General features: G+C 52.4%; 4 protein-coding genes across 4 annotated transcripts; 1 reads left to right on the plus strand and 3 right to left on the minus strand.

Annotated features, from left to right (window-relative positions):
• Window positions 1-619: 619 nt before the first annotated feature.
• SMAC4_05134 (uncharacterized protein) lies at window positions 620-3,068 on the minus strand. The gene is made up of 3 exons (XM_003346826.2): window positions 2,371-3,068; window positions 1,456-2,301; window positions 620-1,380 (listed from the first exon to the last, which is right to left on the minus strand). Exons 1-3 carry the CDS (start codon window positions 2,653-2,655, stop codon window positions 949-951), a joined length of 1,563 nt encoding a protein of 520 aa, XP_003346874.1. The 5' UTR covers window positions 2,656-3,068; the 3' UTR covers window positions 620-948.
• Window positions 3,069-3,616: 548 nt separating this feature from the next.
• SMAC4_05135 (uncharacterized protein) lies at window positions 3,617-6,134 on the minus strand. Its single transcript, XM_003346827.2, has 4 exons — window positions 5,632-6,134; window positions 4,872-5,573; window positions 4,374-4,811; window positions 3,617-4,311 (listed from the first exon to the last, which is right to left on the minus strand). The coding sequence occupies exons 1-4, from the start codon at window positions 5,866-5,868 to the stop codon at window positions 3,805-3,807; spliced, it is 1,884 nt and encodes a 627-aa protein (XP_003346875.1). The 5' UTR covers window positions 5,869-6,134; the 3' UTR covers window positions 3,617-3,804.
• Window positions 6,135-8,408: 2,274 nt separating this feature from the next.
• On the minus strand, window positions 8,409-10,378 carry SMAC4_05136 (uncharacterized protein). Its single transcript, XM_003346828.2, has one exon. The coding sequence runs from the start codon at window positions 10,222-10,224 to the stop codon at window positions 8,701-8,703; it is 1,524 nt and encodes a 507-aa protein (XP_003346876.2). The 5' UTR covers window positions 10,225-10,378; the 3' UTR covers window positions 8,409-8,700.
• A 575-nt stretch (window positions 10,379-10,953) lies between these two features.
• Window positions 10,954-13,451, plus strand: SMAC4_05137 (uncharacterized protein). Its single transcript, XM_003346829.2, has 3 exons — window positions 10,954-11,674; window positions 11,731-12,420; window positions 12,476-13,451. The coding sequence occupies exons 1-3, from the start codon at window positions 11,454-11,456 to the stop codon at window positions 12,849-12,851; spliced, it is 1,287 nt and encodes a 428-aa protein (XP_003346877.1). The 5' UTR covers window positions 10,954-11,453; the 3' UTR covers window positions 12,852-13,451.
• The last annotated feature ends 7,534 nt before the right edge of the window (window positions 13,452-20,985 follow it).

Genomic DNA, 20,985 nt, shown 5'->3' on the forward strand with positions numbered 1-20,985 from the left:
TGACTCCAACCCAAGCTCGTCCGCGAGTACGTAAGACGGATGATGTTACATTGCAACCCCTCCAGTCCTCCACGCAATCCACTATCTGGGCTACCAAGAGCTGACATGCATCCTTCCATCGAATTGCATCGAGATCAACCATTTCCGGATCAGAATCCTCATTTCCGGCGGAATTTTGTCGTAGGATTGGCGGTGATGGCAAGGCATATTGTCATCAACTTATCGTAGCCGAAGCGAAGGTGATGAAGATGTGTTGTGGTGTTGTGTGTTGTGTGTTGACAAATGGCAGTTCTCGAGGACCGGTCGCAGGTAGTGATTCACTTTCCTTTCGAGATGGTTCAGCCGTAGAACTAAGATCACATTGCTGCCATGATTCGGATTTGTAACAGTCGTCGAAGGTGAAAGCCAGAACAGACAGTCCTTCCAAACCTGTAAAATCCAGCACCGTGATTCGGTCGTGAACAACCTCTCTTCTGCCCGGGCCCGGGTCCGGGGTTCAGGGAATCCAGGACTCAACAGACGGGAGTGTAAGGTTGGTGAAACGTATAACCAGCTTTCTGCCCGATGGGTAACGCCACTCGCACAGCCCAGCTCGCACAACGATCAAGTCGAAAGTAGAACTGATCCGGACCCTGAAAATAACTCAAAAATGTATTACCTTTTAATTTTCCTATCACAAAAAAAAAATGCTCCCGTCATCAACACCAAACCAGCCCACCAGACCACCATGTCCAAGCCAGCCTAGCCTCGCCGCCTCGCCGCCTCCAGGCCTCTAAACCTAACAAAACAAGAAACCAAAACTCCTTTCCCAATAATGCATGTATAGACAAAGCCATGATTACCCTCCCTTCACTGTCACCTCCATGCCATATTATATACTCGCTTTTCTTCCATCCACTTTCCTCTCTCTCCGCTCACTCTCCTCAGAGGGAAGGACTAGAGGCAAGACTACCTCCTAGCGGCGGTACTAGGACTAGCAATCCCCATCCCGCCATTTACATCCCCCGCATCCCTCATATCCCTCTCATTCTTCAACAAATTCCTTCTGCTCGCAACCTCATCATCCTCATCATCGCTCATCAGACCCTCCAGCTCGAACTCGCCCGCATCTCTAAGCTGGGTCTCGGGATTCGTGGGAGCGCGTCCGTTCAGACGAATAGCGCCGTTGCCGTGCTGCGCGGTATTAAGGTTCTTGTTAAGGCTGTCGGCGTTGGCGCCGCGGTCGTAGAAGTGAATGAGGATGTTGACGAAGAGGAAGAGGATGAAAGCCAGGGAGTAGATGATCAGCACGTAAGCGACGTGGTCGATGCCGGAGCCGGCGATGAGAGCCATTTGCTCTTCGGTGGCGGACATGAAGAGGAAGCCGGAGGCGTAGAGGAGCTGTAACGCAAGGCAGGGCAGATGTTAGTAACCCGTGAGACCAAAGGTGTTGGGGATGAGGGGAGGGCAACTTACGAAAACAGGAACATATTGGAAACTGTGCGTCTCATATCCCTGGTCCGAAACAGCCGGTTTATCCTTGAGAATGAACGAAATCTCAATGATACGCGTAAGCCCCGCGCCCATAAGCGTGTAACCGAACATCTTGTGCGTCATGGCGCTGATCATGAGCTCCTGGGGATGAGCAGACATCGCCCAGCCGGTAATCAACAAAACAAACCCAGGGATGAAGTTGCGCTTGGGAGTGCCGTCCCGGTTCCTGCTGAGCCAGACACCAGCGAGACCAGCAGCCCACCAGATAACGCCCATGGTGGTGTGCTGCCAATCGTTGCGGACCCAGGCGGTGCCCCAGCGGTGCTCGGTGAAGGTGTTGACGCAGCCCCAGGCGGCGATGACGGCGCTGTCGAAGAATTCCTGGCTACGGCCGGTGCGGCGCAACCAGATCTGGCCGACCAGGAGGACGATGGTCAAGAGAACGCCGTAGGCGATGAAGGCGCTGCCCATGATGAAATGGGCCAGGCACTGGCCGAGATGGTCGCCCTGGCAGAAGCCAAGAGCGGTGATTCCGCCGAAGAGCATTTGTACCCACGAGGCGATGGGGAAAGCCTTGCCGTTGATGCTGTGGAGGATGCGGAAGAAGGGGCGGATGCGGCCCTGGAAGCCCTTCTCGAGGTGTAACTTAAGGTAGACGCCGAGGGCGACTTGGACGATCATCATGAGGAAGAGAATGTTGGAGAAGCTAGCGTGGACATTGTTGGAGATGAACTGTCTGCCCTTGTGCAAGTGGCCGAGTGCGTATCCGAGGAAGGCGAGGGCGGTCGCGAGGACTTGGAGAGGGACGTGCCAGCGGCTCTTGATTATCTGATCGGTGTCTGTTAGCTTGATCTCCCCAATGTCTACCACTTTGCTTTCATGTCATGGAATGCTTACCCCCAATACCATGCCTGTAGGGAACAGAATGCCAAAGACAAACGTCTGCAAGAAAATATGAAGCCATAGTGTCGTATCAAGAGGGTCGACCGAGATGGTCGCTCCCTCGGGGATCTTATCTTCGTGGTGGTCGTGACCGGACGCCATCGGGATGAATGAGGCGGCCAGAATTGCTGTAGCTGCCGTTGCTGTGATGGAGGAGGAGGACACTGCTCGAGGTATAAGGCGGCGCAACGACGACGAAGAGCCGCCGCCGCGACGGGCAGCCGGGTTGTTGAGAGTCATGGCGCGCGTTTCGGATCGATGTAAGACTGTAACCCTGCGCACTGGCACTGGCGTAACGTAATGGTTGCAAATCGTTCTTCAATGAGATCGGAGGGGTTTGTCAAGATGGGACGAGGCAGTCCGTGTTTCGTACTCGACGAGGATGGGACGATGGACGTAGCGGAGACCTTGTTGGATACGGTGGTATCTACTAATGTGACAGTCGAGTCGGCGACAACAACGATGATAGCAGCACAAGCTAATGTGCTGTTATCGGCGTTCGGTGGTTGCGGGGGTGTTACACGATTGTGACACGGGCGGAATCGACAATCGGTGGAGGAGGATGAGGAGGAGGAGGGGGATGGAAGGAAGAAAGTCGCAGCCGTAAGGGATAGGGAACCAAAAAAAAAGATTGAATTTCAATTAAATTGGCGGAGAACCTTCACGGCGGGTGCGGTGATGTCGGAAGCTCCAGCGAACCCGCTCAGCCCGCCCGCCAATTCAAAGTCCCGCCTTGGCTGCAAGTCCGGATGGATTGGCATTGATGGCCTTCCCGGGGCATTCTGATTGGGCCCAGAGCATCAAACAGCGAACACAAGGACTTGCACTAACTTGGCCCTCACTTGGTTCCCCCACTCGCTGTTACCGTAGTAGGTGCAACGCTGTAGAATACACTAACAATTGCATTCAGGCAGTGCTGTCCCTGCCGCGTAGGCTTCATTTCCTGGCCACAGCACCTGCCGGCCTTCCGATGTTGTGGAACATCCCGGTTTCTCAGTCGTCAACATTCCCCACATTCCCGATAAGGTTGAAAACATCATACTTGATTGGCTGGGAGCAAGGCCTGGGTGTTCCTAATTCTAGACCTTAACAATTTCTCTTGTTTCTTGTCATATATCTTGGCTGGTTGGCTGGTCTCGGCACTTTGTTTCGCGACATCAACTCTTGGATCTTATTCTCTTCTTGTCGCTTTCTCAAGACGAAACATTATTGTATAATCATATCGGTATAAACGTTACCTTGAAACCATCAAACCCAAGACAAGCCAAACCTCGAATGAAGGCCAACTCCCAAACTCCCTTTTCCGGACCATCCATTGTACATGCAACCTCTTTCTAACCCATAGCCCTGAAGCCGAAACACTCCCATTTTCCTCGCAAACATCATTCTTTATACAGCAGACAAACTCCTTGTCAACTCGCCCATTCCCACCTCGTTCGCACCGCTCATCTCCAGGATACTCCTCCTGCTCATCCTGCTCATTCCACTGCGTCTGCTCATCCTGCTCCTGTGAGACCTCACAGTCCTCTGAGACTTCTGGGTTCTCTCCCTCTTCAGAGCAGCTCCAGTACCCTTCTCCAGATCCTCCTCATTGTCTTCCTGCTCGACCTCCTCCTCATCCGACTCCGTCCCGAGGTCTTCCGCCGTCAGACCATTCAATCGAGCGCAAGGACTGCTAGCCCTAATCGCCTCCCCATAGATGATAAAGGCGAAGGGCACCAAACACAAAACGGCGCTGACGATAGCCAGGACGGTGATAGCCCATGCGACTCCCAAGGCGGCAAGCATGTTATCGATCGCCAACGGGATAAGAGCGCCAGCGATGGAGCGAGTGGTACCGCAAGCTGCGAGGGCCGAGGCGGCGAAGTTGAGCGGGGAGTAGGCGTCCGCCACGTACTGTTGTTGCTGTCTGTTAGCACCACATCTTGTACCCAAAGGAGGGAACGAAGGAAACGTACGTTGATCATGGCAGTAAAAATCATGTGGTAAGCGAACCCATACGGCACATAGGCCACCAGGGGAACCGCCCAATGGACACTCTCCCTGCTGGTCCAGCCCAGCCAGAGAAGACTGATCACAAAGATTGGGCCACCAATGCAAGCAATAGGCAGACGCAGATACTCGGATTTGCGATCGGCAGGATGGCGGGCTGCAAGCTTGGGACCGTATGAGTCGTACCAGACAATGACGAAGCAGGCAATGATGGTACCCAGGCCCATGATCATGAAAGCCACACCGGCGATGCCGGGGGAAAAATGGTAGGTTCCGGTCCAGGTCACTCCACCAATCTTGAGCATCATGTAAAAGACGGCGTAGACGAAGGCGAGGTAAATGCATGTCAGGCCAAGAAGGAGCTCAGTGCAGAGCAGGACGATGGGCCGGCAGAGTGTGATACTCTGTTGACGATTGTCAGTTCACCTTTCCACATGGACTGAATGTAATGGGGGAATACTCACAAGCTGCCTCCAAACACTCAACTTCTCACCGTCGGCGTCACCCAAGCCCGTAACCGGAGCGACATACCTGACCCCCTTGGCCTTGCCTTCCGCTTCCATCTGCTTGTTCAGCTTCTCGGCCCTAACCTTCAGCAGTTTGGGATGGAACGTCTCCGGCATCAAGGCCACCGCGATGAACGACACGCCCGCCAGAATGAGCGCAAACCAAAACACCCATCTCCAGCCATGGGATCGTCCCAAAAACCCGCCCACAACCGGCGCTCCCAACGGCCCCACAAACGAACTAGCGCTCCAAATCATCATCATCCTCCCCCTCATCACCTTATCACCAAACACATCCGCCACCACGCCTCCACCAACACTGATAGGCGGCGCACCAAATGTGCCAGAAAGCAACCTCATGACGAGGAACAGAGGCCAGCTGTTAGCCAGTGCGCAGCCTAGCGTAGCAAGGAGGAACAGTCCGAAGCCGGTGACCAAGACGGGACGACGGCCATACGTCTCGGAGAGGGGAGCGCAGATGAGAGGACCGAAAACGAAGCCGATTAGGTACATGGAGGTCGGGAGCGTGGTTTGGGGTCCGGGCGAGGGAAAGTTGAAGACGGGGGCGAGGAGAGGCGAGAGGTTGGAACAAAGGGCGGAGCCAAAGCCGGAGTTAATGCAGGCTAGGGTTGTGGCCACAACGATGAGAAGTTTTTTGGACTTTCATCATGTCAGTATGTGGTGCTACGGTGACGAGGTAAGAGGAGGAATGACCTACCTGAGACCAGTTGTGAGGATTCTCAGGATCATTTTCGGCAAAAGCAACGACAAGTGTCGTAGGTTCGCCGGCAGATAGGTATTCGGCGCCTGAGTCGAGGACTGTTTGGCTGCTGTTGGCCGAGACTGGCGTTATTGTTTCCAAGGGAGTCTTCTTCTCGAATGGTGTTGGGGTTGTCGTTGGGTTTGGATCGCTCATAACGATCTCATCTGTGATATCCTTCTCGTTGATATTCATGTTGGATGGCTACCGGGTTTGAAAGGACCCGTAGCTTTGAGTGTGTGTGTGTGTGTGTGTGTGTGTCGAGGGCCGGTAGCCGAACGAAAAGTCTAAAGATATTGAAGGATGTCCAAGGGGTATCGTCAAGTCGTCAAACTTCGTTCAAAGGAATGTCATGAACGTCACAGGCATCAAACACGGAGTCACACCACACAGAAAAAAAAGGTCACACCCGTGAAGAAAACCAAAGAAGGAAAAAGAGGAGACGAAACACCTGATGAAGCCTGAAAAACAAGCTCTCAAGAGAAGTTTGTGGTGTACGACATGGCGCTACCATCCGCCTTTTATACGACTCGTGACGTCGACGACTTACACGATCCGACCAACCCCTCAAAGCTAAAAAGGGGAAGGCATGAACAAAGTCTGCAGACCACTAGACTAGCAGATTCCAGGTACATAGACTCACCGCAAGGGGCGGGAGTCATCGAATCCAGGCAAGGTTCACTAACAAGATTTTCAGGCACCGCTACTACACAAAAGTTGTGTGACAACCCCCAAGGAGGCTAGTGCAAAGGACTGCAAGGTACCTCAACCCAGACCGTCGGGAGTCTAGACGGGAGGCGAGGCGAGGACGACCACCAACAACGGGCGGGACTGCAAGGGAAGGTTCCATGCAGAGCGGGAAAGATGTTGGAAATTTTGGAAGAAAGGAAATTTTTGCGGTTGGGCAGAAATTCCCATCGGGTTGGCCGTTTTCTTGCTTGTTTCCAAGAAAAAGGCAAGGATGGGGAAATTTTGTCGCAACATTCCCAGGAGCAACTAGCACCCTCTAGACCGTAGACGGTTACGAGTGGCTCGAACCCATGTCCTACTTTTTGTCTAGGCTAGACCTGGACCTGGAGACTCCCCCGATGATTCTCCGGCGGGAACATGAATGAAGTTTCATCCTTCACTTGATGGTCAACTGGCCAAGTCAGTAGAGTGTTACAGAAGAGTGCAAACATGACCATGTTTTGAGCGCTCACTGGGGGTCCAACCAGAAAGGATGACCATGACAACAACGATCATCATTTTGGGTTGAAGGAAGATGGGAAAGAGCGGAAGGAACAGAACTGATCAGGTGATGGATGGTGTTCGAGGCCCAAGTGAAGGAGTTGGTTGGTATCTCACCGACAGAAAGCTGTTGTGGTGTGAGTGGGACGTTCGTTCATGATGCCCTCTTACACCGCGTTCTTCCACTTGGATGACTCGCATGCCAGACACTCGGTGTTTTCTGCTCCGAGAATAGCTTCACCAAGCAACTTCAAAACACCGGAGGATACGCATAAGGACTAAAAGAGGAATGAAATGACCAATTCATGCCCAAGAGTCTCAACAGACAGATCGACGGCGAATGATTACGTACCTGAATATCACAGCCAAACCGGGAATAACAAGTCCAGAGCTTCTTCCAAACGAACCCATCGCTTGGCCACTCTGTCCGCCAAAAGACAAGAGGCCATGTGGCAGCGGTAGCGGTGAATCACAGTGGGGCACACCGAAATATTTCGTAAACCTCACGCTAGCCCCTTGGAAAAACCGAGAAAGTGGCCTAAAAGTGGCACTAGCCTCCCTAGACCACCGTCTAGAACTTTTCGTGAGAGAGCCGGATAAGTTTTACCCCTGGGTTGAATTTGAGTCGGGATACGCACCGATTGGGCATTTGTGGAAACACAGGCCAGGAAAGGCTCAAAAGGAAGAAAGAGACGGTCATCTGCCCAATCGAAAAAAAAACCCAACTTCGGTCCACATTGTCCCGGGGCGCTGGGGGCCAAGAAACCACTCGGGATCTGGACCTAGGCCGGAAATCGGAGGTTGATGAGCTAATGACGGTGTGCAAACACGGCCATGATTGTTAGTGTCCTTGACCGTGGGGTTGAAGGGAAGGTGAGAGAAGTTGACCGTGATGTCAAAGATGGGGAAAAAAAAAAAAGGCCTGGGGTACCCCCATTCTTCGGCGAAAGACGGCCGGTCCCATCACGGTTCCATAGGGCTGGCTGGCTGGTAGGAATGGGTTAGGTGAGGACGGGACAGGTGATCGAAAAGCATGTGGACGTAATGGCGAACTCTGATTAGGGATACGTTGAATGGTTCGGCAAAAGGATGGAAATTGTCAAAGGTCCGGTAGAAACAATTGGTTCCGATGAGGATGGGTGAGAGAAGACTGCGCGAAAGGCCTGGGGGCTCTGGGGTTATATGGACGTCCCGTCATGCCCAGCCCGGCTCCCGATTAGCCAGTGCCCCCAGCTCCTTCCTTACTAATCTTAAGCTCCTTCTGTGCCGTGACGGCTTGCTTCCCGTCTACTTGCACGCGGGAGTTGCGTCTTCTTTTATGTAGGGTAGAAATCAAGTATGGGCCCGTCGGTCCCGAAAGTGAAGCCAGGGAAGTCTGAATGGACTCCAGGCAAAGATGATCGACCAAGCACAGAAAAAGTTCGCGATGGCTTCATGCAAGTCCTGTCAAAGCCGGTGTTCAACCTCGAGACTTGGGTGTGTGCCGGGTAGAGGGGGGTATCAATGCAATTTGTTCTTCTCGTGCTACTTGAACATGAAGGCTCAACTGTCGTCGCTTGCTTGCTTGCTACAAAGTCAGAAACTGCTTTCTCCAAACCTGCTTCCTTGCTGGCAGTCCCTGGAGTACTCCTCCGTCCTTTTCCAGCCTGTGGACGTTACTCCTGTTTCATCTGACAGCAACTTTTCCCTTCCGTTGTATTCCGCATTGCTATTGCAAACACGGCATAAAACCTGCCGTGTCTCCTAGAATAATTTTTTCTTTCTCTGCCGTTGGTTCACCTAGCAACCGAGCTAGCTTCAGTGCTGCCCCTCTGGATCACCGCCGCCGAATGGATAATTAAACTTCAACAACCCATTCAGCCCTCCGACCCAAGAATCGTCATCCTCTGCGATCCCGTCTGTGTCGCCCTTGGAGCTGGACCGAATTACGCACGGCACTCCACCCCGCCAGCCATGTTCAACCGTCTTCTCAAGCTTTTCTCCTTCCACGCGGACTTCCATCCCGATAGAGACCGCCACCCGCCGCTTGCCGTCTATGCTGACTGGCAACTCCCTCCCTCTGTTCCTCTTGGACAACTTGAGGACGACCTTGGTGTTGAGCGGCAAAACCAAAGGCCGGAAGGAGAGCGAGCGCGGGCTGATGGGTGTGATGAGCAGGGATTTTACCAAAGGGTGGACTATGCTCCCGCCTGCCGAGAGCGAGTAGGCGGTAGATCCCGTTGGAGTCGAAATGAGGATGCCATCGGCTACGGCCTCGGTTAAGAAGTGATTGTTGACGTAAATGTCGATTATAGCAAGGTGAGGATGGGCGCCGCGGTCGATAGACACCTCATTTATAGCGTGTAAGTAAGGAATCGGGGCCTTCTTGGTGATTCCACCAGTACTCGCGGCAGAAAGAGCGCTCGGGTATGTAACCTCGTCGATTTCCGGAACTGGACCGCCCGGTTCAGCAGTGGAGGTCGGGATAAGCTGTTGGTTGATATTTCGTCCTTCGGCGTCGTAGATGCCCACGCGCAGACGGTTGCGCAGGAGGATCTTGGAGGACCGGCTGAGACCCATACATTGTCCGTTACCGCGGACGGCGTCCCAGGCGGGGGATTGCTCAGTGCTGTCGTCCTTGTTGGAGTCGGAGGTAAGGTTGGCGTTGGCGGCCTGGCGGGCGGCGACTTGGGTGTGTGGCCCGACCAAGTCCTCAACCGAGACCGAACACCCGCTCATGTAGCACTCGCGCCAGGCGCGCTTGTATTCCTGGAACTTCCACTCGCCGAGGAAGCCGAGGGTGCCCATGCTGAAGGACAAAATGGGCGGCACCTGATAGTGCATGGAGAAGAGGCTGGCTGCCCGTAAGATGGTGCCGTCGCCGCCCATGGTAGTGACGAGATCGATTTTGTTGGCAAAGAGATTGCTGGCCTCGCCTGGGGCGGCCGTGTAGATGGGGAAGGGCAGCTGCTCGTGGATGGTTTGGGCGACATGGCTTTCGAAGACGATGTTGAGCCCGGGGTAGTTGGAGTGGATGTGTTTGGCGAACTCGGCGGCGGAAACGATTACATGGGGCGCATGCAGCTTGGGCATGAGCAGGACGTTGCGCGGCGGTTGGGGCCATATGAGAGACAGCAGCGAAGATGTCTTTGTCTGTTGGTAATGCGGAACTATGCGATCGGGCAGGGCGGCGATGTCGCGGATCTCTCTGCGGACGGCAGAGACCGAGAAGTGCCGGACTCCCCGAGGAAAGCGAAAGATGGTCATCCTGGGCGGTTTAGGGACCATGGTAGCGATGGAATGGACGTGGCGATTTCGAGCCAGAAATAAGGGTCTCGACATGGCGACATTGTTTGGTGGTGGTGATGATATTAGACGTCGAGATAGTAGTTGTGAGGGGGTGCCGTTGATGGGCACTCGTGGAATTCAACAAGCCATTGCAGTCGTTGTTATTGTGGTTGTACAGTAGTTGGCTCGGTTGGGTATCAGAGTCGAGATGTGTTGTGTTGGGCAGAAAGTGGAAACAAGATGGGAAAAAAGAAAACAGTCTAAAAATGTTGGAGTCTCTTGAATGAAACTGAAGGTCTTCAACTCGGGACTCCAACCGATTGCCGTCAAACATCCAAAAGCCGAACTTCGAAGGCCGCTATCGGGCCAATGGGATCCCACTCAAATGGACGGGATGTCGATTCAAATGCCGTCATACCAAGCCGCTTTGGGAGTCGAGCTGCTTATGGTTCAAGCTCCTTCAAGCTTTCCTTATCGGTCGTTATCGTCCGCATGACCTCTTGCTGACCCCTCTACCCTCCAACACGGAGACACCTGCAGAGAGGGACCGTGGCTGGGCTGACCCAACTGAACGTCAATGGAACCTTTGGACTTTCGGGCGCATGTTACAATCCGACGGAACTTTTGATACGCTACAACATCCGATGTTGCAATGACGCTTCCCGTCGTTCCTAGATCGATGTCTGTATGACTCGTTTTCAGATCTAAATAGCTTCCTTGTCTTGTCCATATTTCTCACATTCATATTCCATCACCTCTATCACCGCCCAGTGTTCAGTTTTTGTTTCTTTGTTTACTGTTGTTTGCGTTTCACCTCAGTTCAGTTCCTCCGCCAAACAACCTCGTCGTTGGTCCCACTGCCGCAGTGTTGGTTGCCTACGTACCTAATATACATACAGAGACATCCCTCCGCCATTCAGACCCTTACCCCATCGTCAGTCACTCCACGGCATTGTCTTGTTATCACCGAACAGGCATCGTCGACTCAGCCTCCAACAAGCGCCCGCACCGGCACGCGCGGATCGGGTTTCAACACTTTTAGTCTGCCTTGTCCCTTGTTCAACCCTTCCTGTATAAGTATTTATTACTATCCCGATCCCTCGGCTCCATCGGTGACACCCAAACACTGTCGTTCTCGCTGGCTGCCTTTCAACACCGCGGCGCAAGCCCACCATCCGAATCTCGACGTCGACCCCCAACCCCAGAGTTTGTGTCTCCATTCGGATCGCTGCCGAACACACGACCCCGCCCCACCCTCCATACACCATACCGTCACCACCATCATGGGTGACCTCCGCCAGAGGGCATCCTATCCGGACATCACATCCAGTGATGCCTCGACAAACCCAAATCCAAACGAAGCTGGACTGCTGGTACAACGAAATGACAACTCGCAAAAGACAATCCAAAATGCGCATCCATCGGGGAAGGAGAAGCATAATCGGTTAATCCAGATCCTTAGGGGTGTTTCACTGGCTATCTTCTTCACAGCATGTTCTGTTGGGTATGTCCTCGTTAGTACCATAATCTGCACTACATCAGCTAACACGAGTGCCTCAGCATTGTCGCGACCCAGTTCCTCGGCGCACCACTGTACTGGATCAATCGCGACCTCTACTACACCTACATGGCTCTTACGAAACAGTCATTCGGCTTAACCATCACGACTATGACACAGTGGTGGGGTCCGACAACCATTCGTATCAGCGGCGATGGTTCCGTCGCCGGCCAGATCAAAAAGACCCCCGACGGCCGCGTCGAGTTCAACTTCCCCGAGCGCATGGTCATGATCGCCAACCACCAGATCTACACCGACTGGCTCTACCTCTGGTGGGTGGGCTACGCCAACGCGCCCCGCATGCACGGCTACCTCTACATCATCCTCAAGGAGTCGCTCAAATACCTCCCCATCGTCGGACAAGGAATGATGTTCTACGGGTTCATCTTCATGTCGCGCAAGATGAACGTCGACCAGCCGCGGTTAGCCTACAGACTCGGGAAGCTAAAGACCAAGCATACGCATAACGGGAGACAATATCTCAACCCCATGTGGCTCCTGTTGTTCCCTGAGGGAACCAACTGCACACAAAACGGAAGGAACAAGTCCAAGAAGTGGGCGGACAAGATCGGTATCAAGGACACTGAGCACGTCCTCTTGCCGCGCAGCACCGGTATCTACTTTTGCCTGAAGGAGTTGAAGGGCACGGTAGAATACGTTTACGACTGCACTGTTGCCTACGAAGGCGTTCCGTAAGTCTCCTTGGCCCTTTACCTTTAAGATGACATTGACCAACACCCTCCACAGCCGCGGCATGTACGGCGATCAATTCTTCACCCTCTCCTCTACCTACCTGCGTGGCCAACCCCCGAAATCTGTCAACTTCTACTGGCGCCGGTTCGCCGTCGACGACATCCCGCTCGAAAACCAGGACGAATTCGACGTCTGGCTGCGCGAGCGCTGGTACGAGAAGGACGCGCTGATGGAGCAGTATCTGACGACCGGTCGCTTCCCGCCTAGTCCGCCAACCAAGGAGGGAGGCCATGAGGGTCACTTGGAGACGGAGGTGCGAGCGAGACATCCGCTGGAGTTTTTGCAGATTTTCTCCGTGTTGGGCGCCGCGGGAGTGTTGACTACCACGGCGGCTAGGACGTGGGGGAGGGTGGCGCAGTGGCTATCGTGAGACACTACGGTCGAGGATGGTGACATCTGATTGCACCGAACCCTGCACCCGTCGGTTCGTGAAGCAACCATCACCCCCCTACCGAACATTGCAAGCGAGAGACGTTTTTAGTGCAGACAGGCATTCACGGATCATGACTGATGAGGCGACGCTCCACTCCGTCCTTTAGGATATATACCCCCTTTTGTGTTTTGGAAGATCTCTGTTTGATAGACTGTTTGGGCAAGGCCGCCCTTACACCCTCGCAAGCCTTTCGGCGTTGGAAATAATGGTTCTGGGATTATATGAGTGTCTGGGTCTGGGAAGATTGAGAAAGGCGCTGATGGTTTGGCTTATGGCTATGGGTTTTGCATATTCCTTGCGTTGATACGACATACCCCTTTTTGCAAGTCATGACGATTGATGCATGTTGCATTGTTCGCAAAGTTATCTCTACCCCTAATGAGCTCGTTACTCTCTTTGTGATAGTGGTACTATATGTGTTGATGTTAACCAAGGTCGTCGAAGACGAATGTCCCTAGCAGACATCAAACAATAGAAATATCAAATGTCAAAAGACGCTAGAATAGGTAAGTAAAAGGACGCACTGCGGCTCAACGGTACCTTCCTTTAACGCATACGGTGCTTGTACATATACACATACACAAGGAAAGCTGCAAGGATTAGGTAGTTCCAGAGACAGTCCAGCTCGGAGACGAACTTAGAACTAAGGGGTCGGTCGCCGTTAAGCAAAGAGCATAGGTAGTGCTTCCAAGAATCCCTTAAATAAGCAGGACGTCCACCTATCTATCCAGGAAGACCGAAAGGTCGGTAAATCTGGAGATGAACGCAAGGTAGAAGAAACAATGGCGATCAGTGGAAGAGTGAAGACTGCATGCATGCACAGGGGCACTCATCCACCACTCCAAACTCCCTCGGGCAAGAAAGTGTTTTGTTCTTCCTGCTGTGGAAGTGTTACCCCTAGGTACCTATATTGATTCACGGTATTATTCGGGTGCGACAACTTTGATGCTTTCAAATACCCCCTTCGCTTGCTCGTGGCGCAGTTGGCTTAAGGCCAGTTGGTCAAATGTTGTTGATATGGATAGGAGCAAAGTCTTTACCTGTAAGGTTTACTTTTCTTACCTTGGCTACCTTAGCTACCCGAGAGTGGCAGGTAAAACTGAGTTCTGATTTTTGGGATCCTTCCATTTCTTCCCAGTGGGTTAGGTAGGTAAGGTAGGTAGGTAGCTCGCCCATGACAAAAAAGTTGACAGCCCAGCTACCATCACCTGTACTTCCAAATACCACGAAACCCTCACCAAAGTCAACAATTTTTATTATATCTGATCCCCAGTTAGGGCGCTTTCCTAAGCCCATAAGCTCCTGCAGTATTCGCGACATTTGGCTAATGAGGAAACAATATTTGTGGTTTCGTGATGTTCTGGCTGATTTGGTGGTGACTACTGGGCTGTCAACAATTCTGTCATGAGCGAGGGTAGGTATCTATCAAGTTAAGAATTTTGTTAATGAGCCCGGGGATCTACCCTGCCTACTACCACCAGACCCCACCGTATCCTACCTATGGTACATACGATAGATATACTGACAGACTCCGCCATTCACAGGTATCCTGTCAGCTCGAGAAACCCATTCGGAAGTTTGCCAGGAGAAAGTTGTAGGCTGCGTTAATAAGAGTGAGGTTTTACTTGTGGGCAGCTTCTTCTACTTTTCCCTTTTTTTTTTTTTTTTTTTTTTTTTTTTTTTTGCCGCACCTCCATCCACCCACCCGGTATGCCGGTATTGGTAAGGTATGTATTACCATGCCAATGCCAATAGGACCGATCTATGGGTCTAATGAAGATTTATCTCTCCAGAAACACCACCACCACGTCCGCAGTTCGACAAGAGCTGGGAAAGATAAAAGAAGAGAAACAAAGCATACCTTACTGTTTCACAGACGTACGTAGATATAGACAGTTTTGTGCCTGATGATTAATGCTGTACACGACTATTGCAACATGCGACAAAAAAGGGAAGATAGAGCGGTGGGATAATGATTGATGTCTTGGACAGCGTTTGGCCCGCGCGGACAAGGGACAGAAGTCAAAATGATGGAAGACTTTTTGGATTCTGGATCTGGCGTTCTGGGTTTTGGTCTGTTGGTTTGATTAACGAGTGAGTGACTACCTACTGACGGAAAAGATGGAGGAGGGCTAGAGGGGGTGAAGAGCTTGGTTAAACCTTGGAGGAAGCCGAGATCGAAAGGCTGGAGGGAACTCGGAGTATGGGGAGCGAGCTGCCCTTAGATTAAGAGAACGCTGTCCGCGTTATATCGCATTTCCTCAAAGCTTCCCAAGACAAGACTCCTCCGGTCCATTTACTCTTTCCAGGGATTTGCCGCCATCTGTCTGTAAACGCCTTTCAATCGATGATGAATCTCACTCCCATTGCACCCAACAATGTCGTTCATGATTCTCCTTCTCGAACAATGAGTCTCCAGACCACGTCTCCATGCGAATGATGTGCCCTGCCCTGACACGGAAAGGCTTGATGACGCAAGTGCCTTCCATAGAACATGACAAAAGACTGGCTGTGTCTGGACTGGACCTCAACCGTGCACTTTCTTTATCTTGATAGCAACCGACGGTCTATAGTCTGCGGTCTACTATATCATTTACGACGGGATTTCCTTAAGTTCTCAGCTTTGAGAAACCCCAAATCCCAATGGACACTATGCCACCTTTCCCCATCATCTTCATCTTACCTGTCCACGCATTCATCCTTGCCGTGAGTCATAGGGAGCGGCCCGTCGTCAAATTAGGCAGTAAGACCGGATAACATTAGACCGAAACACCGGGTTACCCTGTCCAAGTTGTCTATAAACCTCCATCGGTCCGACATCGTGATCGGGATTCCGAGATATCGCCAACTTCGGGTTACTTTTCTCCGGCGCGACTTGCTTGCAGGTTGGTGGGTAACTACAGGCCGTGACTACGAGTCTACGCGAGTGTGAGGGCGGCTTGTTTTCCTTACCAGTATGACATACCAGAATCTCCAGAGTAGCGCGACATATGAACCGCGGTCACCCACGTGGATATCTGTCCCCTTTCCGCCCTGGCATGAGGCATAGTACTGTAGTCATGTCGAGTCATCTAATAGTTCCAAAGCTGCCAAAGTAGGAACGAACGCGGAGTGAACCTACCGGAGCGAGGAGTGGAAATCCCAGCTCGAAAACACGTGTGTGTGGATCGTCGAACCAGATGAGCGTATGAGCGAGCGTAGTTGCCTGTGGTCGACAGTCCACAATCATGAACTTTCAGGTCACGCACGCACGAGCGAGAACGACCGAACGAACGAACGTGGCGGCCAGCGAACCGTGTGCCCCAGCCCAGCTTTGTGTCGAGCGTGTCCTTCAGAACCAGACATAGAAACCGCGCAGCTCGCCATACCATGTCCGCCACCGACCTGTCACAGCAATCAGTTTCAAATCCACCCATCCATATGTGAAGTGGAAACATTGACACCAGCTGAAAGGGCCTCAACCCACCGGCGACAGTCAGTCCTAAGGCACACGACACTGTGTGCTGTGTCTTGCTGTGCCGTGCTATGTCGGCCCGTCTCTCTTTTCTTCCAGGCTGTGTCCAATGTGTGTGTCAGGATGACGGGCCTTGCTTGAGGCGAAAAAACGCGAGGAACGGCACGGCCCGCGCCGAGCTAGTTTCACATCGTTTCCACCTAAACCTCAGTTCGTGACCGCGCGTGGTCGTACGATAGCGCTGATTTCCCCTTATGCTATTTTGAAACCACATCCAATTAGGGGGTGTAGACTGGGATGGTTGCGCTTGTCGTCGATCATGATTGACGACATACGGTCTCGAACGCGTGTTTCCCATTGTTGTATACACTTCGGTCGATGTTGCGTTCGATCGTGCCGGCGGCTTCGTTCTTGTGGTGATTGTGGATTTGGACAGGCGTCGGAGACACTCGAGCGCAGTGGATGTAGTTATGCTTCAACCAGGTGTTCGATGGTGTTCAATGTCGCGCGAAGGTCGAAGATAGTCCCTGTCGCATTCGTGTTTTATCCCTCCTTCCTCCTTTCCCACTATTGCTCTTTGCAGGATCGTATTCGTCCCTTGTCATCTTCAAATTGTTAGCGTTTTAATGTATCGGTCACTATTACGGTTTCCGTGACACCAGTTGCATGTGTGTGATATGTGTCATTCAGCTTTGTGATTGACAAGCTGTACCACTGTTTGAAGCTGCGTGTCCCCTACTTCGGTCGGTGGACACTAGAAGAGCCGCAACCTCGGGAACGGCATAACGTAGCACACCGGAGTGTCCACGCTTGTCCTCCTCTCGTCCAGTCTGTCGCGACAGCCCATTCTTTGTTCGGATCGGGTTGTAGTATAGACTCGGTCGGCGTACTCATATAACTTGCTCGCGAACGCTCAATTGAGGTCATATCATCGGTCGCTCGGTTTCGTAGTAGCGCCTGTCACAGTCAACTGTCACTGGGCCGTCTGGCCTTCCGTATACGGCGCTTCTGCCATGGGCCTCTTCCTCTGGTGGTAGACAATGGTAGTTGCTCGGGTGTAGGTAGCTGAAGGGAGAAAATGTATGGCTCCTCACGAACACACTCGTTGAGCAGCTGTGTCGCTGCTAGTAGACCACCGGAATTAAGTGTCTTCGGTGACTATCGGGCGACGAAGACGAAGGAGTCGAGGTGGAAGTAGGGGGCTCGTTGACTGTTTGGTGGAGGAGTGAATGTGTGCTCGAGAGGGATTTTGGAGCCGTTCTTGCTTTTGGGACTTTCGGGGCATTTCTGCGCCGGTCAGTGGCTTCCCGTCGCAACTTCCGGTGCCCCATCGTCAGAGCTCGCGTTTACCCGTTCGGTTCCCGCTCTCGTTCACGCCGCTGCCTCTGCCATTGCCGAACAAAGAAGGAGTGTCGCCGAGTTGCGCCAGCGCGCCAGAATTCGGGTTGGTTGATCTGTGTCGCATTTGTTGATCGGTGGTTTACCGGAGAAGCATTAAAGCTCGGATAGGGTGTCCAGGTACGCCCAGTTGTCCCGAACTCCAGGCAATGTCCATGCGCTGCCTGTGCTGCGCACGCTGCGTGACCATGAAGTAAACACCACCCCCTGAACATCCCTCTAGTTCCCTGGCACAACAGCCCCATCCAATATTCCCAGATCCCCATCCAGCCCCATAATGTCCGTAGTATCCCAACTTTTCCCCATTGACTAGGAAATAGAGAGACAAGACTCGACTTCAAGATCAGATAAGAACTCTAAACCCTCCAAGAACCCCCATGTCACAGCATGGAGTACATGCCTGCGTGCGTACATTGTACCATGTACAGGTATAATCTTACAGGCTTGTCGCAGTTGTAGTGGCCTGCCGGTACGCAACTCCTCGACCACAACCCACCCTGCTTGCTGGATTGCTTCTGGAACATGACTGGGCTGCTGGGGTCTTGAGCTCACTGGGGAAATGAGAACGGGCCAGGAGAGCCAACTGGAGGAATTGGGGGGAAATGACTGGACATTTCTGAGAGCACCTGCAGCAATGACATGATTGTACATGAACGACAGCTGACAGCTTAACTCTTGTCAGGAACTCCGGAATTCTCTCCGGTCGATATCATTCCTCCTCTTTTCACCCCTCATCTTCCGTGGAATATGCAGTACATATTATGGGATGCAGAGAACGGTGGACTTGAAGCTCAATCATAAACTTTGGCTCTGTAAGCATCCAAAACCTGGCATTCGGGATTGTCCGTCCGGTGTGTGATCTGGAGCCCCGGTGCCAAGGAGGAAGACACCGGACGAGAAAGGTATACCGAACCTTGGCCGTATGCTGTTGGTCCCAGAATGTGGGATAACCCATACATTGGAGCGACTGTTGTTCCGCCCCACGTCTTCGTGTCCAAGAGAGTCCCCAGTCGTCGTAGGCTCGGGCGTGGAGCGCAGTGCAGACGTGTGGTGGGTAGCTGGTAACTGTGCGATATGTCGGACGTTGTTCCCCGGCGGGCCGGTCCTGGTGGAATAACGCTATGCGCTAATGGTTGATTTCTCATCTCTCTATCAGTAAGGCCCACCACTGAAGCCTCTGCCGTTGGCGAGGTATCGTTCTTAGGTCGGGTACTCGGTCATACTCTCAATATCATCTTGGATGTGACTGACGCAAGATCTCGAGTTTATCACAGACATTGCGAGCGGCTAAGTGATGATGAAGAACACCAGACGATCATTCACATCACATTGCCGTCACACGTAGTCGGTCGTGCTCATGACTCGCCCTGTACCTAGCCTTCATCTATCCTAACTTGCGGACACTCCTCCAGCAAGGTAGAGTCGTCCTCCTCGGTGCCATTATTGAGAGCTAGGAAGTTAAGACATTGTTAGCGACCGTTAGGGTAATTGCTGGCAAGCAGATCGCCAAGCTTCTAATCCTAATCGAGCTTTTGAGCGCTTGCCCACGCCTTGGCACAGCGGTCCCCATTACTCACTTCGGTAAAGTTGCCCTGGCAGTAGGGTGAACTAGAGCAGGTCAACCGTCAGGATATCCACCCGCGTGAGTCTAGCCGACATCAACGAACGGCGGAGATCTTAACACTGACCTCTTCCCCTTTGTCGCTAATATATCTCTATTGGAGAGTTCAAAATAGGAGCTTGTTCCCACAAATGCAGGGGAAACAAGGCAAGCCCTTATCATTCACTGCTCAAGAGTAGGCGGCTGACGTGGCTCAATCGTGAATCAACAACATGGGAGACTGGTAATTGTGGATACCGTTACGCTTGTCAGTGTTAGTGTTGAGTATAAAATAGCTTTGGGTTTGCTCACCTTTCATCATGTCCTGAATCTTTGATATCCAGCAGCCAAAGAAACTTCCTGTTCAAGCTAATGCCTCCTACGAGGGACACACCAAGCATACCAATTACCGAATATGAGAAGGGTTTCGGTCCGTGGATGGGGTCACTGATGCAGTGCCAGACGGCTTAGCGGGCGTTTCTATGATCTGGATAGGAATAGGTGGTGCATCGAACTGGGATAGACCCGGATGCTTTCCTTTGGGCTGGACAAAAGGGAGCTTGCCAGAGCTTCTTAAGAGTGTATCAACTTCCTAAAGCGTCTGCCTAAAGCAACCTCGATGACTACTGTACGTGGGCCTACTTGCATTCATGCTGCTGTGACGGTGACAAGGTCTGGAGCTCGACATGGCTGTTGTAACTACTGTCACCATGGTGGATCAGCCCCTAGCAAGAGCAGCAGTACAACCGCCTTGTCTGACTCCATTCGCGTTACCTCCAAGTGTTAGCCTCTGACTTGTTCACGAGACATAAGAGGATGTGGTGGATATTTGTAACAAACCGTTATATCTTGTATGGAGTCTGTATGGAGCAAGAGCTCAAGGCCAAGTTCATAGACTGATAAAGATGGTATCGTCCTGGACTATTCCCCTTCCCCCGAATGACAAAGCTCGTTTTCGTAACTGGGCGGAATCCTGGATGGTACCCCCTTGAGCATGGTCGGAGACATCATATGACAGATGCCGGAGACTGTAGGACAAGCTATTGGCTTACTCCTCCGTGCTGACTCGGGACTTGAGGTTGAATGCCAGCCACCATGCCCAAGTATTGGTGGGCTTGTTGTACCGTCTTCTTCATAAACTGTCGGAACATCAAAAGCCGACATGCTACTACAAGCCCACGGTGCTGAAGAGAGTAGGACGACGACAGTGGTAGGGTAGTGGATGAGGTGGATTCTTCATCCCGTCCCGTACTTCTGGTGGAACCAGCGATGGATAGTGATGTCGTCGCTCTTGTACCATGGTAGCAACCTCGACACATTATCAGGAACTTCGGGGACTTCCAAGACTCGGTCGATGCAAATCCCTCCTAAACTGGCTGAACGACGAATTCTCCTTGCGGCACACGCCTGGATTTGCGAGACTGATACACCGTTAGCCTGGCCTGTGCGAGAATACGACGAAACTCGGGATATGGCATGGGGTATGCCCAAGCACTGATCCGTAGTGCTTGACATCTGGTCGGTGGTCGGCGGAGGCTGTGCCGAAACCTCCCTGTAGGAAAATCCCCTCGAGCCCCCTAGCCGATAGGTTCAGGCACGATATGAATGATACGTCGTGT

This window comes from Sordaria macrospora, chromosome 2 (genome assembly GCF_033870435.1).
Source record: "Sordaria macrospora chromosome 2, complete sequence".
Classification (NCBI taxonomy): Eukaryota; Fungi; Ascomycota; class Sordariomycetes; order Sordariales; family Sordariaceae; genus Sordaria; species Sordaria macrospora.

What these genes read in the sequence shown, in the direction of transcription:
- SMAC4_05134 (XM_003346826.2), bottom strand. Translation starts at nt 2,655, where the DNA reads ATGACTCTCAACAACCCGGCTGCCCGTCGCGGCGGCGGCTCTTCGTCG. An exon ending in CTACAGGCATGGTATTGGGG is followed by an intron (nt 2,302 to 2,370) that starts GTAAGCATTCCA and finishes GACACCGATCAG; the next exon opens with ATAATCAAGAGCCGCTGGCA. An exon ending in TCCAATATGTTCCTGTTTTC is followed by an intron (nt 1,381 to 1,455) that starts GTAAGTTGCCCT and finishes CTTGCGTTACAG; the next exon opens with CTCCTCTACGCCTCCGGCTT.
- SMAC4_05135 (XM_003346827.2), bottom strand. Translation starts at nt 5,868, where the DNA reads ATGAATATCAACGAGAAGGATATCACAGATGAGATCGTTATGAGCGAT. An exon ending in ATCCTCACAACTGGTCTCAG is followed by an intron (nt 5,574 to 5,631) that starts GTAGGTCATTCC and finishes ACATGATGAAAG; the next exon opens with TCCAAAAAACTTCTCATCGT. An exon ending in TGAGTGTTTGGAGGCAGCTT is followed by an intron (nt 4,812 to 4,871) that starts GTGAGTATTCCC and finishes AATCGTCAACAG; the next exon opens with AGTATCACACTCTGCCGGCC.
- SMAC4_05136 (XM_003346828.2), bottom strand. Translation starts at nt 10,224, where the DNA reads ATGTCGAGACCCTTATTTCTGGCTCGAAATCGCCACGTCCATTCCATC.
- SMAC4_05137 (XM_003346829.2), top strand. Translation starts at nt 11,454, where the DNA reads ATGGGTGACCTCCGCCAGAGGGCATCCTATCCGGACATCACATCCAGT. An exon ending in TTCACAGCATGTTCTGTTGG is followed by an intron (nt 11,675 to 11,730) that starts GTATGTCCTCGT and finishes CGAGTGCCTCAG; the next exon opens with CATTGTCGCGACCCAGTTCC. An exon ending in GTTGCCTACGAAGGCGTTCC is followed by an intron (nt 12,421 to 12,475) that starts GTAAGTCTCCTT and finishes CACCCTCCACAG; the next exon opens with CCGCGGCATGTACGGCGATC.